Raw genomic sequence first — 14340 nt, 5'->3', positions numbered from 1 at the left:
CATTTTAGTCTGTAACTGTCCTAGGGACACATTCCAGTTTTGTAGGGTTTTTCATTTTATTGGATTTGCTTGAAACAAAAAAAAATAGGGGCTGTGGTTTCTTTTTCACAGTTACCGGGGCCATTTTGAAGGTCAGTATTTCTGAGCATATTTATTCTGCCACTCATTCCTTCGTGACATACTATAGAGTTCAATGCTTTACCCCAGCAGATGGAGTAGGTCCTTTTTCCTTCCCCACAGTCCCAGCATTTGTCATTGTCTTAGTTCTGCCTTCATCATTCTTGTTGGTGTCTGACGTGTCCTGAACATGACATTGCAGCTGCATCATGTGTTTTAGCCTGAGGTTGTGTGTGGATTTTTTTGACTGAAGTCAGACTGACTTGCACAAGGGCACTGCACACATTGAGAGAAGCGCTTGTGAAACACATGGACTTTCCTGCCAGATGATGTTCATATGCTTTGAGCCTTATCCTGCACTCCTTATGAACCCAAAACGCCTTGTGATGTCTGTGGGGAATTCGGGTAGATGACAAATGCAGGATCAAACTCCCTAGCGGGAGGTCATGTGAAGTTCCTGGTCCTGCTGGGTCACTCATGTAGAAACAGGAAGCATGATCGTGTGGTGAAGGCCCTAGACTGGGACTCATGAGGTCTGTGTTCTATTTCCAGTTCTGCTACTAACTTAATATGTGACCTTGGGCAAATGACACTCTCTCTGTGCTTCAGTTGCTCATCTGTAAAAAGGGGAGTGGAATTAGGAGTCTACCAAATTTGCAAGTGTGAAAATCGTGTCATGGACATGAAATCTCGTCTCCCCTGTGAAATCTGGTCTCCAGCTACCCAGCTCTGAAGGCAGTGCTGTGGCCAGCAGTAGCATAGAAGTAAGGGTGGCAATAACAGACCATCCATGAAATTTGTTATTTATGTGGCGACCAACCCATGAAAAATGTGTGATTTCTCCGTGATTTAAGTAGACCCCGAAGAATAATCCTTCCTTCCTTCCTTCCGTGATTTGTCTGTCCTATCTATTTAAAACGTAAGGTTTTTTGGGGCAGGGACTGTCTCTTCCTATGTGTCAGTGCTTAGCACAGTTGGGCCCTGAGCTTGGTCATGGCTAAGGGATACCATGAACCAAACAAAAACCAGCTTTTATGTAGTCCTTATTAAGGCAAAGCTACCTTTGATGTCAATTAGGGTTCAGGTGAGCAAGGACCGCAGGATCTGTCCCACAGTGACTAGCAATTGATACCTGGTCCCATGGGTTATTGCGCATAGTGGATAAAGGTACACACTGTTCTCACATTGAATGTTGATAGGAAGCTACTACAGGAATGTCAGGAAGTCACGCCCATGCGGGGTGCCAATGTCTGACTTTCTAAGCCCTGCTCTATTGCAAAGAGCAATGAAAGTTGCAGATAGTCTGGCAGAAGATGCCTCTTGCCACAACTGCCACCTCTGCTCTTTACTCTAGTGGTTACCCTTTAAGTGAGGTATACTTGGGGGGACAGAGGAGAGGAGAGCATGGATGGAAGGTTTACTCTTGTGTTTTCTCTCCCCCTCCCTTTATATCCTGGTTCATCTTCTGGATCCCATCTTCGTTTTCTTCTCCGTGCTGCTCACTTCCCCTCCTACCTACCCTCCCACCACAATGCTACAAAAAGCTTTTACAGCGAGAGTGCTGAGCCCCGTGACAGTGCCTGAGTGCAGGGGGCTGGGGAAGAGCACAGAGGGGATTTCTGCCTCCACTGCATGAGCGTCACATAGTATTTTGTTCTGATTTTTCTTCTTGTGCTCTCCTGTCCTCCTCCACCCTGGCGCAGGTCCCTGCAGGCTCTGGAGATCACATAGGGGACAATCACATCCTGATCACCGACACAACAAAGCTGCTAGTCAGCTGTCACTCTGGGACTCCAGGGGGTGAGGGGATGCCTACCTCCACTATAGAACCAGCATGAGATTCAGCGTGTTTGGTGGGGACCATTTACATGGTTTTGGTGAGGGAAGTGAAGTTCCCCCTCCCCCTGTGAAAAATTCATTTTCCCACTTGGGAAAATTTTAATGGAAAACCATGAAAAAAGTGACTCCCAGACAAATCTCGCCTCCCCCCAGCTGGCCCCTGCTCACGTCCTCCTTGACTGCCACTCAAATCATTCCAGCCAGCTAGCCTGAATGTCCTTCCGCTACTTTGCCTCAGAGCCCTTCCCATCTCCCCTCACTTGATTCCTTGTCTTCCCCTGCCCAGCAGACTCGTGCATCTTTCAGCAGCCCCGTCCATCCTTCATCTACTCCAGGCCCTGCAGCCTCACCCTTTCTTCACCTCTCCTGTCCATGTCTTGCTGTGAGGGGTCTCCCTCTTTCTGTTCTAATAAGCAGCCCGAGGATGGCTCTCACCATCTCCCCCTTGTGTAAGAGCTTAGTCTTGCAGGAAGAGGATAATAAGGTTAATGGGGTGGAGACAGGGAGCGGGGGACTGTGAGTGACAAATTTATTTTCTCCACCTCCCTCCTTTGCTGTAGTGCTAAGGCGAGGGCTACCTGAACCCTCTTCTGAGGTGATGCTGTAGATGAAGCTCCCTGGAGGATGCTCTGCTGCTCGGCGATACCACAGGGGGAAGTGATCCATGGTGAAGATACTCTCCTTGTCCCCCAGGGTCAGGAACTTCCTATAAGGAAGAAAAAAAAGTGAAAATTGCCACCTTCATCTGGGACAGGGAAACCTACTTCTCCCACCTCAGCTGCATTCAGCACAGTGCCTGCCTGGGGGAATGTTCTGCACTTGGCATTGTCAGGACACCAATGCAGCCTCAGGATAGTTACAGGCTGGTGACATACTAAACTTACAGTCAGATAGCATCTTTCACCCCGAAGGACTCCAGAGCAGTTTACAAACTATATGCAGCACACAGGCTTCCGTCAGTTCATCCACTGCTGAAATGCAGTCATTGCTGGGGTGGAAGGTAGCTGCTCTTTAGCAGCACACAGATACACCAGGTACATGACAGGGTAGAAAGTTAACTGTGTGCAACAAACTGCAGGGAAGAACTGAGAGAGATAGAAAGACTCATGCAAGCACAGTGGTTGGCAAATTATGGCTCCCACCCCTTCTTTCACAGGAAGGGCTCTGGCATTTTTAAAGGATGAGTTGGTTAGGACAAGTCATAAAGTCAAGATGTCCAAGATACTTCACTGGTGGTGCTGGGGATGCTGTGTGACCTGCACATGAGCCATTGGAAGAAACCCACATTTGGAGCTGCATGGAAGGTTATCAGAAATATATTTTCCCACTTGATTGGCAAGAAATCGGTGCCTCCTTCCTCACTATTTCAGAATGGCCTTTGCCTTCTAGGCCAGATTATGACAATGGCCTATACCTAGAAAGCCGATCCAGCACACTGCAGCTCATCTCTGAGAGACACACCTTGGCAAGAGAGTTGTGTGCAGTGCCCTACATGAACTATCCATCATACCCCAGAGTTACTTTAAGGTTGTAGTACTGATCTACAAAGCTCTCAATGGACTGGGCCTGACAACCACTAGGACAGTGTCTCTACGCCAGCAGTTCTCAACCAGGGGTCCAGGGCTGGGAGCAGCTTTCAGCAGGCAGGGGCACTGGAACAGGGGGACCAAGAGGTTATGGCCCTCCCACTTTTGAAAATTGATGGGCCTGGCCATTCGCTTTTCGTCACACACCTGCCACCCTCCTCCTCCTCTTCCCCCCAAGTCCCCGCCCTCGGCCCAGGTAAGAGCAGCCCAGGGAGCCCAGGCAACCGTGGGGAGCTGCGGATCCTCCACCTGCCCAGGGTGTGGGGCCTGAAAGCAGCTCCTGGCCCATGTCCCTGCCCCCCGGATCCCCCACGCAGGGCTCCCCACAGCTGTATGGGTGGCTCTTACCATGGCCTGGCTGCAGCTCTTCAGCCCTTGAGGCCTGGCTTCTGGCTTGGCCAGGAAGCGGGGGCCTCAGGGAAAGTGGAAGGGCAGGGGTGTGGCTTTGGAAGGGCCTCATGGTTTCCCCACTTTTAGGAAGACTCCACTACCCCTGTCAGGGGGTCCACCAAGCAGGGCCAGTGTTAGACTTGCAGAGGCCCAGGGCGAAAGCTGAAGCCCCACCATACAGCGCTGAAGCCCAGGGCCCTGAGCCTGGGCACCTCGGGCTGAAGCTGAAGCCTGAGCAACTTAGCTTTATGGGGGCCCCTGTGGCATGGGTTCCCGGGCAGTTGTCCTGCTTGCTGCCCCCTAATGCTGGTCCTGGATTTTATATACAGAAAAACAGTTGTTGTGGCACAGGCGGGCCAAGGAGTTTTTATAGCATGTTGGAGGGGGCCTCAGGAAGAAAAAGGCTGAGAACCCCTGCTCTACGCAACCCTCCAAGAATTCTCCAGTCCAGAGTCACTACAACTAATAGAGCCTCAGGTCAATCTTATGTCTGCCAAGACAGTGCAATTAGGCAGAGGACCCTTGGCTATAGAAGATCATGCTGAGCCTACACCTCTTTTTTAAGACCAAGTCACACCTCTTTGCAAAGATCTAACTTCCTCAGTACAGATGGTTGTATATACTATCATATACAGAGTAGCAGCCCCAAATAACCTGGTCCTTACATATTCTGTATTCTCTCACCTCCAGTTAAAGGAGAATACAGCAGTCCATTTGCAGACAAGCAAGATAAAATTATTTTAAAATAAGGCACAAGGCACCTAAATACTATGGTGGCAGCTGCTTTACAAATGCTACTGCTGTAGACAGATAAGACAGCGGTTAGGTTTAGAAACACATCTAAACGTACAGAGAATTAGCTGCATGAACCAAGAGCCTTATTTCCCAGTTTCTTCGCTTCTTGGATTCGGCTCAGCATGTCACATAGATCTTATGACTTTTTCCAGACTGAGTCACCAGGTGGTGCTGTTGTCCACATCTCTGTCCACATCACCCGCCAGCACAGGCTGTTGAGCCACCACACATAACCAGTGATAGGTGGGATGGGTATAGCTAATACATAACATCCTTGAAGCTGAAATTCTTTACCTGCCATTTGGTAAGCAGGTAGCACATATTTCACTTAGTCCATCCCACTGGGCCCACACTAACATGCATAAGTCATCTCTATTGAGGGTAAGAATGAGCCACAAAACTGAAAAAGGGAGATGCAAGGAAGTGCAAAGTAAGAATCTGTGCTGTATGGTACCCTGCAGCTCTGAACAATCCTATATCCCAGCCCAGAGCTGCAACAGCAGTATATCTATTTGTAGCACTGTAGGGATTGTGTTACTCCAGCTAACATCTGCAAAATGGGTGTATTAACAGTGTTACCATATGCAGGGGGAAGAGATCTAGTTACCACAGGTCACAGCTGTAGTATTAAAGTATCAACAGGTGCCATGTGTAGGTGAAAGGAATGCTGTTAGTCCAGTGATGTCTCCTAAGACATTACCAGAGATTATTGTGCAGATGAGAGTAAGTGCAGATCTGCACTTACTATGTCAGTGGGACTAATTACCCAACCAAAAATGCTGGATAAAATTTTCGAAAGTGTGTAAGTGATTTGGGCTTTTAGGTGCCTGAATCACTTTGGAAAATGGGACTTGGGTGCTTTAGAACATTTTACCCTCTGTCTGAATTCCTTTTAAAATATCTAATCCCATTCATGTATTCAGCTCCCAAGCGCAAGAGTGAAGCTGTGAAAGAGATCACAAGGAAGCCCTTTTATTTGTGTGGTGGGGGAATGAAGGCTCCTAGTTTTCTGACTCAGTCAAGGACCAGGAACTGGCTATGGTGCTCAGTGAAAAAGAGATGGGGGAGGGGTCTGAGTCTTGCCTGATCAAGAAAACAAGATATAGACAGAGCTAATGACCAGGTCAAGAAGGGCAAGGGAGGTCAAAAGGGATAAATGATGCCCCCCTTACAGGACAGCCAAGTTCCAGAGACTCATTGGAGCTTCTCAGACCAAAAAAATTGATCTATGGGCTTCTGCACTTGCCATAACATAAACCATATCTTGGGGGAGCGCCAGCAATAACCAGGTAACAGACTTCCCTGCAAGATCTCCACTTCTTCCTCCTCCTCCCTGATTTATTTATATCAGATCTTTAATTTTGCTGTATATTTTGACATAGCAATGACTGGTCATTTATATGGTTCTTTCCTTTCCAGAGGATTTGGAAGAGCTTTACATACTTATACACAGGAATCCGCCACTGAAATGCAGCCACCACTGGAGTGATGCATCTGCAATCCTTTAAAAGCACAGAAAAATGCTATGTGTCAGCAGTATAGGACAGGGAATCTACACTGGCTTCCCATAGCATATTGAGTCAAGTTCAAGGTCTTGTTTCTTATCTACAAAGCAGTCAATGGCCTGGGCCCAGCATATCTGACAAGTCTGCTCCTCCAGTACAGTGGGACTTTCTGCCATAAGGGTGAAGCTCATTTGTGCAGGAAATGGAACCTTCTCAGGGGCTGGTTCCAGACTGTGGAAGAAACTCCCACAGGAATGAAGGACCATCACAAACTTCACCACCTTCTGCTCCAAGTGCAGGGCACACTTCTTCAGCCTACTTTCTAACAGGAACTCAAAGCAGCTGAATAACTCTAACCAAAATCCTACCAAAGCAAAACACTCCACTGCACACACAATTCTCCCTCTAGGGAGAGGATGAGAGAGAGACTAACTACATGTCACAGATGTTAGTCACATTGCATAATGCACCCCTGGAACGTGTTCAGATACTATGATGATGAGGGCAGTATAAGAATCTGTATAGGATAGAATATCCAGCAATTGAGACTGCAAGGGGAATTGAGATAGGCAGAGTATTACTAGCCAAGTTGGAACGTGGCCCAAAAGCTAAAGCAAAAGACCCCCCCCAATACTCTCACAAAAAGTGTCATTGGAGATCTTCTGGCTGTAATGTCTTGGCGACAGCCCTTCTATTTCCTGACCAGGACTTCAGAACAAGCAAAGAAAAGATTATGTCTCTCAGAAAAATTAGCCTACATTTTACATTGAAACCAGTGCATTCTGGGACAGGTTTTTGCCATATAACAAACAGAACAAGCACAAAACAGTGCCCCATCCTATCCTTTATGCCACATCAGACAGCTCCACTCCACTAACCCCGGTTGCTTCCCATTCTGTTCTCTGTAACCCTGGATACTGTTGAAGGCACAGTGACAATTTCATGCTGCTCCTTCACAGAGACTAGAAGAAACTCCTCAGTGAAGTTTCATTTTAGGACTTGCCTGTTCGAGAGTTTCTCAGATCCCACATACAGGAGGCTCCTCATGAGGCCAGCTCGAGTGCCCAGAAATGCCATCTCGACCCCCTGCTCAGTCTCACTGTGGGACAGAGAGAGAGAGACCCACAGGGGCAGAATTAGTTCTCAGAGCTAGAACTAAGCCTGCCATGTAGTAAGGACCTCCAGAGTGGAGATTCAGAGGGCAACACATTGGAGTGGGAGGTTTAAGCATTTGGGACCAAATTCCCCTGTAATATAATGCCACTGCCTTCAGTGGAGTTACACCAGAACTGATACATTTGAAAATCCGAGTGGGAATTAGGATTATTATGATTTTACTATTCATTCTCACAATCACACTTGTGTGATTTGTTCATTTTGTCCCTTTACAGAGAGAACTTAAAGTCCTCTACTCCTGCCCTCCCAGCTGCAGGCTGTTTACATATGGGACTGGGGAGAGAGATGGGTTACTCAGAAAGAATGGGTGTGCCCCCTGGGCTGAACCCAAACTCTGTCTGGGACAGGGAGATTAAGGGATGGTGAGGGATGACGTAACTGAGTGGCTCAGGGAGACCCTGCTGGAGTTGTGGGTAGCATAGACCTGACGTTGTGAAGAGGCTCACAGGGTAGAGGGCCAGCTGCTATGGACAGGGCCTTGTCTTTTTAAGGGAGAGGAATATGCAGGATGACAGACTATGTCTACACTAGGGCTTGTTGGCAAAAATTTCCTGCCATTGCTACCACTTGTTCAAGTCCACCAATGGGAGTCCAAGTGCAGATAAGACAACAATGGCTGCCCATTTTTATAACACATGCTGCAAGTAGGTCTGAACAATACAGTGTTAAAGTGGCCCTAGATGCCCAGGTGGTAGCAGCCGTGGTAAAATTTTGCCTCCAAAAAAATCCCAAGTGGAGGTAAGACCCTCTAGATTTATATCCCTTCTCAGTCCTGGCAGCAGCAGTCCAAGCTTCCATCTGTGTACCTCAACCCTGATCTAAAGGCACCATCTATAAGAGTGACAGGTAGGTCAATTTCCATGGCCCATTCAATCCTTGGCTTCAGTGTCAGTAAGAGAGCTGACTAGTGCCAGCTGGGATAACATTTTTTGTGATACAGTAGAAGCTGGACTCAGCCCAATTCACTTTATGTAGTTCACTTTATGTAGTTCAAGGAACAGTTGTCACATGGTAACAAAGCTTAGTCGCTACTGTCCTTGGGTGAGATTTGAACTCATAATTTTGAAGTGTAAGTTTCTGAATATATTACCAACACCTCAAAATGTGAGACTCCTCCTCCTTGGAGTCCATTCCTGAGAGGGAGATCTATGTCCTGCTTCTGTTTCTGTGGTCAGCTTAGTGCTATGTAAGGATCTATTATGGGCTCTATGGGACAAAGGGAATCAAGCTGCTCCTTCAACTTAGCCACAGAGCTTTCACCAGGGAATCAGGAGACCCTGTCCAAACTCCCAAGACCACCATGGGATCTGAATTAATTTCAGCTGTGTTTTCACATATACTTACCCAGATATGTTGAGGGCCAAGGCTGTCCAGTAGGCCTCCATTGGCGCAGTTACCACAGCATCAAACAGCACCTCCTGGACCAAGTCCTCATCACCTGAGCAAAAAACCCAAACATGATGAGGCGTGAGAATGGTGTCATCCCTCTGCCTCCTAGATATCCTTTAGAGCAGCAATGTTACTGACCTACCTTGTGGTCCAGGGGAATAGAATAGGGAATAAAAATAGGGAATAAAAAGAAGATCCCACTTGCATCTGCTGACCATTCCAGGGGTGCCTCACCTCTGGCTGAGAGGACAGCATGGCAACTCTCACCAGGGTGTAATCAAGCCACTCCCACAGACTGTCTAGCAGCAGTCATGCACACAGCATTACAGTCAGGGCAGCTCACCGCCATGTTGTACATGAGTGGCAATAACCCAGACTCTGGGGTTCTGGTGGTCACTTTCACACAGCAGTTCAGCGCACTGGTCACTCTATACACAGTTTTAAAGGTCAGAGGTCACCCTCTGTCAGCCCAAAAGCTTGGGGGGTTGAAAGGCTGAGCAAACAAAACAGGGTCAAAAGAATTATTTATTCCCCCTTCCTTTTGGCCTTCACCCCTGAACTCACTGAACAGGCAGTCTACAACTGTGGCCTTAACTGCCTCTCCCTCAGTTCTGGATCCCCTCTAATCAAGCTTCTGCCCACTCCACTCCACTCAAGCTGCCTTTATGAAAGTCTCGAATGTGGCCAAATCTCAGGACCTCCATGCCATTCCTGTCCACCCTGACCCCTTTGCTTTTGACAGTGGATCACACCCTCCTTCTTGAAATTTGAAATCTTGTCCTCACCAGGCTTCAGGGATGCTGTCCTCTCCTAGTTTTCCTACTCTTTGGCTGTTCCTCTAGGCTTTGTCTAGATGTGGATGTAAAGATGTGTTGTTGTTGGAAGGAGTTTGCTAATACTTGCTAACCAGTTGTAAAATCTGGTGTGAACAAGGCAGCCGAGCCTAAGCTTTAACTTGACCTGCTTGGCACATATTAAAGTCTACACTGGTTTATCCACACTAGACTTTTGGAGTGTGTTTCCTAACATCACACCATTAAATCCTAGTCTAGACAAAGCCTCTGTGCCCTATTTTAAGTGCGTGGTCCTCCTCCATTCTCCTGGAAGATCCCACAGGGCTCCATTCTTAGCCCCTTTTTCTTCTCACTAAAGCTTTACTTTGGGAGATCTCATCTACCTCAGATAGCTTCCTCACCACTTCATGCCACTGACTTGCAAATATTCTTCCTCCCTACTGACTTCTGTCCATCTACCCTGTCCCTTTTTTGAGTCTGCCTGACATCTCCTCCTGGATGCCTCACCATTAGCTTAAACCTAACATAGCCAAAACTGAACCCTTTATCTTTCCTTAAAGGTCTCCCCACTCCCCCCTTTTTCTGCTATTATTGACAAGACCCTCTTCTCCCTGTCACAGAGACTAGTAAGCTGGGGTCATCTTTGACTCCTCCCTCTCCTTTACATAACACATTCAAGTCATGTCGAAATCCAGCTGCTTCGTCCTCCATTGCAATTCAAAAATATGAACTTTTCTGTCTGTCCACACAGCTAAAACTTTCACCCAGGCCCTTATCATCCATCTCATTCTCCTCTTTGACACATCTCACTTCCTTCCAGTCCATTCAAAACAAAGCACTAAGACAGTCTTTCATTGACCTTTCCCATAATTCTATGTTACACCCTTCCTGCTTCCTCTGAATCCCTCCACTGGCTCCCCTTTCCTACCTCATCAAGTTCAAACTTCTTGTCTTCACCCTTAATGCCCTTCACTACACTGCCCTTTCCTGCTTATTTGCTCTTGACTCTTATAGCGTCATTCCTGCATCCTTCATGCCACCAATTATACCAGTTTTGAACAGCCATTTATCTGCATGTCCCACAAACATCTTTGTGCTTTCTTCTATGCTACCTCTTATTAATAGAGCACCCTCTGACTTGATTAATAAGGCCACTACTCTTTCCTCCCTAATATCCCTCCTCGAGATGCACTTCTGTACTGATATTTACAACACATCAACCAGCTAACGATGAGCAGGTAGAGCAGCAGTTGGGGATACCTGATTTCATTTAATTCAAAACCCAAAGAAAACCCAAACATACTTTCAGATGATTTGAAACTGTCAGGGCACATCAAGTAGTGCAATATCTAACCTATGAATCCACATGATCTTTTCATGACATTTGTCCTCCCTTGTTCATTTCTCTCCTTTGTTCATCACAACCACTTCGTCTACCCTAAAGAACTAATGACTAAATTTGAAGTAAGGCAGAACTTGCCTTTTATCTTGTGTTTGAGGGAAGGCCTAACACAATGGTACCCCAGCTCTGAATAGGGCCTTTGGGATCCGCCACAATACAAATAATGTTATTACTATTGTTTTAGGACTACACAGCTCTGAACTACACAGAGGCACTCTTTCCTTCCTGGCTCCCCGCACAGCTCTGTCAAACATGGCCTGCAGTACCCCCAGCTAATACAGGCCTGGATCTCTCCTTAACAGGGACATTCAATCAGGTTTAATTTTGTGGTAGTTTTGAAATGGAAACAATCATCTGCTGGGGATTAGGATGTGGCCACTCAATTTATTGCTACTTGTGAAGTGAGCAAGTGTTTGAACTCAGCTCTGCAGGTATGAGCATACAGCGCATGAGCTCAGTCTATCACCACTCAACTTCCCGCAGCCCTTCTCCACCGTGGAGAGGCACTGGAGAGCTCCAGTAGGTCACTTTTATTTCCAGCTCTCACATTCCAGATCGGGTTCCTCTCCTGTGAGGAAGCGGATCATGGCCTCCAGCTGGCTGAGCTTCCGGTGATCTGGATCAATATCGGTGATGCAGTAAATCCTGGAGACAAGGAAAGAAACATAGAAAATCACTTTCAGGCAGCAAACACACAAGGAAAATAGTGATCTGGAAAAAATTATTGTAACAAATCTTTGGCCACCTAGGAATTTAATTTGTCACTATGCTGCACTCCATTGGTGCTCAGAACTTAACAACAACAGCATGGATCAAACTCAGCTCCTCCTGTTAAAAACAGCACAGGATGATACCGCTTGCACTAAAGAAGCATCTTCGTTAGCAGTATAGTTCCTCTGACCCACAGCAGAGCAGTTCTAATTTCACCCAGCAAAGGGCAATGGTAACATATACACTAGCCTGCTTATAACAATATTCAGTATGATGGAGAAACCTGGAAAGCAGCAATGCCAAAGGAGACAGATAACAAGACAGTGAACAAGCTTGCAATGTGATATGGTGGCAAGATAAACCAATGGGCTGCATATGCAGGGGCATCAGGATGCAGAGGTGGGAGGTGATCAGTTCTCTGTATTCCACAAGGGACCAGCCATCTAATATTGCTTTCACTTCTGGCTATTTCTATGTCAGATTGGAGGGGTATAAAGAAAAAACACAAATTATTAAGGAACTTGAAGGAAGGTTTTATGAGGCAAGACTAGAAGAAGTGACTATGTAAAGCTGGTGAACAGATGACTCAAGTATATATGTTAACTGTGCATGAAACAGAAGGAGGAAGAGATGCTGTTCATGGCGGTTTGAGGGGTTTTAACTAGGGTATAATAAATTAGGGTTTTTTGCAGTGCTTCTTGCAAATAATTGCTTTAGTTTTGATCCATTTGAGGTTCACATGCCCAAGTTTAATGCTGAGTTTCAGGTACACACAAATCCCAAATCTCAAAGCAAAAGTTGAAAATGCCAAGCTTTATTTTGTTTCATGGCCAAACCAAGCAAAAGCACAAATTTTGCATGATACGATTTTGCATTAATAAAGTCAACTCCAGGTTCACTAGAAACCACATCCAGGCTCAATTAAAAGGCATGTGAACCAAGCTGATTTCTCACTGAGCGTAATCTGACCTTGCAACAAAATTCCACCTCACTAAGTTTTGTGAGATTTATGGTTTGTTGCACAGTTCTAGGCAGGAATAGGATGAGATTGTGCAAAGGAGAATATCAGGAGATCTTTCTGGACAGTGAGATGGGCAGACTGTAGAATAATCTGCCAAAGAAAGTGATGGAAGTCTCAGAAGTTTGCACCAAACTCTGGTACCATCAGTTACTTCAGGACAATATTGCTTTTCCTCAAAGCCAGGGAGGGTGGGAGAGCAGAGCGAACTCTGCCAGTGATCTCAACACAAGGCTCCATCATCAACAGGATACCATCTACTTACCATTCGTTAGCTAAGGTCAAATCTGGCTGCAGCAGGTCGTGCAAGCCTGAAACAAGAAAGCAACCAATAAGTCTATGGATCAGTCAATGAACCAAACACACAGAAAGGCTGAGAGGGTGAGGTGGGGGACAGAGAAGAGAGGGAGGCACAAGCTCATCCCTGGGATGCCAATGAAGTTCAGCATCCTTGCCCTCTACAGAGATGTGGCTGTTTCAGGTTAACCTACCTTCTTCCACTGAAGTATTCCCCAGCAGGATGTATTCCCCATGACCACGGGAGAGGACGACACCGAGGCTGCAGGCAGGGGGAAAACAGAGGGTTTGTCAACGAGGTCATGTGCAAACCCCAGATGTTTACATCTGACACTGCCCTCCCTGAGAGGTGAGCTATGATCCCCAATGCCATCAGCTCTCTCCTCTCTTATTAACAAAAGAACATCCCCAAGCGAGCAGTAAGAGTATCTGAACTCCAATACAAGGGAGCAAGGAACCCCTCTGTCATAGCTAATATCATGAGAAGGAAGGACCAAATAGCCTCGACCCCCCACCCTGAGAGGTACATCCCTGAGTTGACACACACTAGCTCACCTGAAAGGCGTGCTACTGATGTCAGTGAAGAAATAATCGTTAGTGAGAAAGAGAACCCGTTTCTGGAATAAATAAAAAAAAGGGGGAAAATAAACTTTTTGAAAAACAAACCCTACAGTGGGGGAAGGGATACACCATCCTACTGCACCACAGTGACAACAGTGATTTGGCTACATGACCCCAAAGACAAATCAAAGCATCTGGTTAACTCCAGTAACATCCAACCCCACAGGCCAGGTCTGAGGCCATGATGCAGTGTGCAATGTTCAGCAAGTCATGGTTTTCAGAGCTCCACTCACTCAGCCATTCAGTTTCCTCGCAGGGCCAGTAAAACACCTTAACTCTGGGATTACAACCCAGAGAGCAGAAAGTGGGAGGAAGCTGCCCTCCCTCTCACTGCATTAGCTGTACGCGCACTACATAACCAGATTGCAGGGTCCTGCGGGTCTTTCTTTGCACGGGGCCCTGCAAGGCCTCAGACCGACCCTGACCCGCCCCGAGGGCTACAATTCATTATCTTCACCAGCTTCTCTGGTTCCCTCTCTTACACTGTGGCTGAAGATTCAGAGAGGCAGATGAGGAGGACTGGAGGGTGGGAGGGAATGGATTTGGAAGAGCCAGAACAGAGGCTACAAATTGATTACAGCTGTTTGGAAAACAGAATTCCCATCTTGTGGGACATGCTGCTGATTTTCATATTTATTTTCATTCTGAATCAGGACAAAAAAGTCAAACTATCAAATATTTTCACGGAATGAAGTGTTAT

General features: G+C 46.7%; 1 protein-coding gene across 3 annotated transcripts in view; it reads right to left on the bottom strand.

The window, feature by feature from the left end:
- CACNA2D4 (calcium voltage-gated channel auxiliary subunit alpha2delta 4) overlaps positions 1–14340 on the bottom strand; it is a 212421-nt gene that overhangs the window by 89753 nt on the left and 108328 nt on the right. For all 3 annotated transcript variants that reach the window (XM_043517786.1, XM_043517792.1, XM_043517780.1), the window contains exons 19-25: positions 13575–13636; positions 13214–13281; positions 12988–13033; positions 11541–11638; positions 8753–8846; positions 7236–7331; positions 2535–2662 (exon numbers count right to left, since the gene is read on the bottom strand). In XM_043517786.1, coding sequence (XP_043373721.1) covers positions 2535–2662; positions 7236–7331; positions 8753–8846; positions 11541–11638; positions 12988–13033; positions 13214–13281; positions 13575–13636 — 592 coding nt within the window. The remainder of the gene's footprint in view (positions 1–2534; positions 2663–7235; positions 7332–8752; positions 8847–11540; positions 11639–12987; positions 13034–13213; positions 13282–13574; positions 13637–14340) is intronic.

This window comes from Dermochelys coriacea, chromosome 1 (genome assembly GCF_009764565.3).
Source record: "Dermochelys coriacea isolate rDerCor1 chromosome 1, rDerCor1.pri.v4, whole genome shotgun sequence".
NCBI classification, from domain to species: domain Eukaryota; kingdom Metazoa; phylum Chordata; order Testudines; family Dermochelyidae; genus Dermochelys; species Dermochelys coriacea.
The sequence above is the reverse complement of the archived record's forward strand: the minus strand, read 5'-3'. Positions and strand labels throughout refer to the sequence as shown.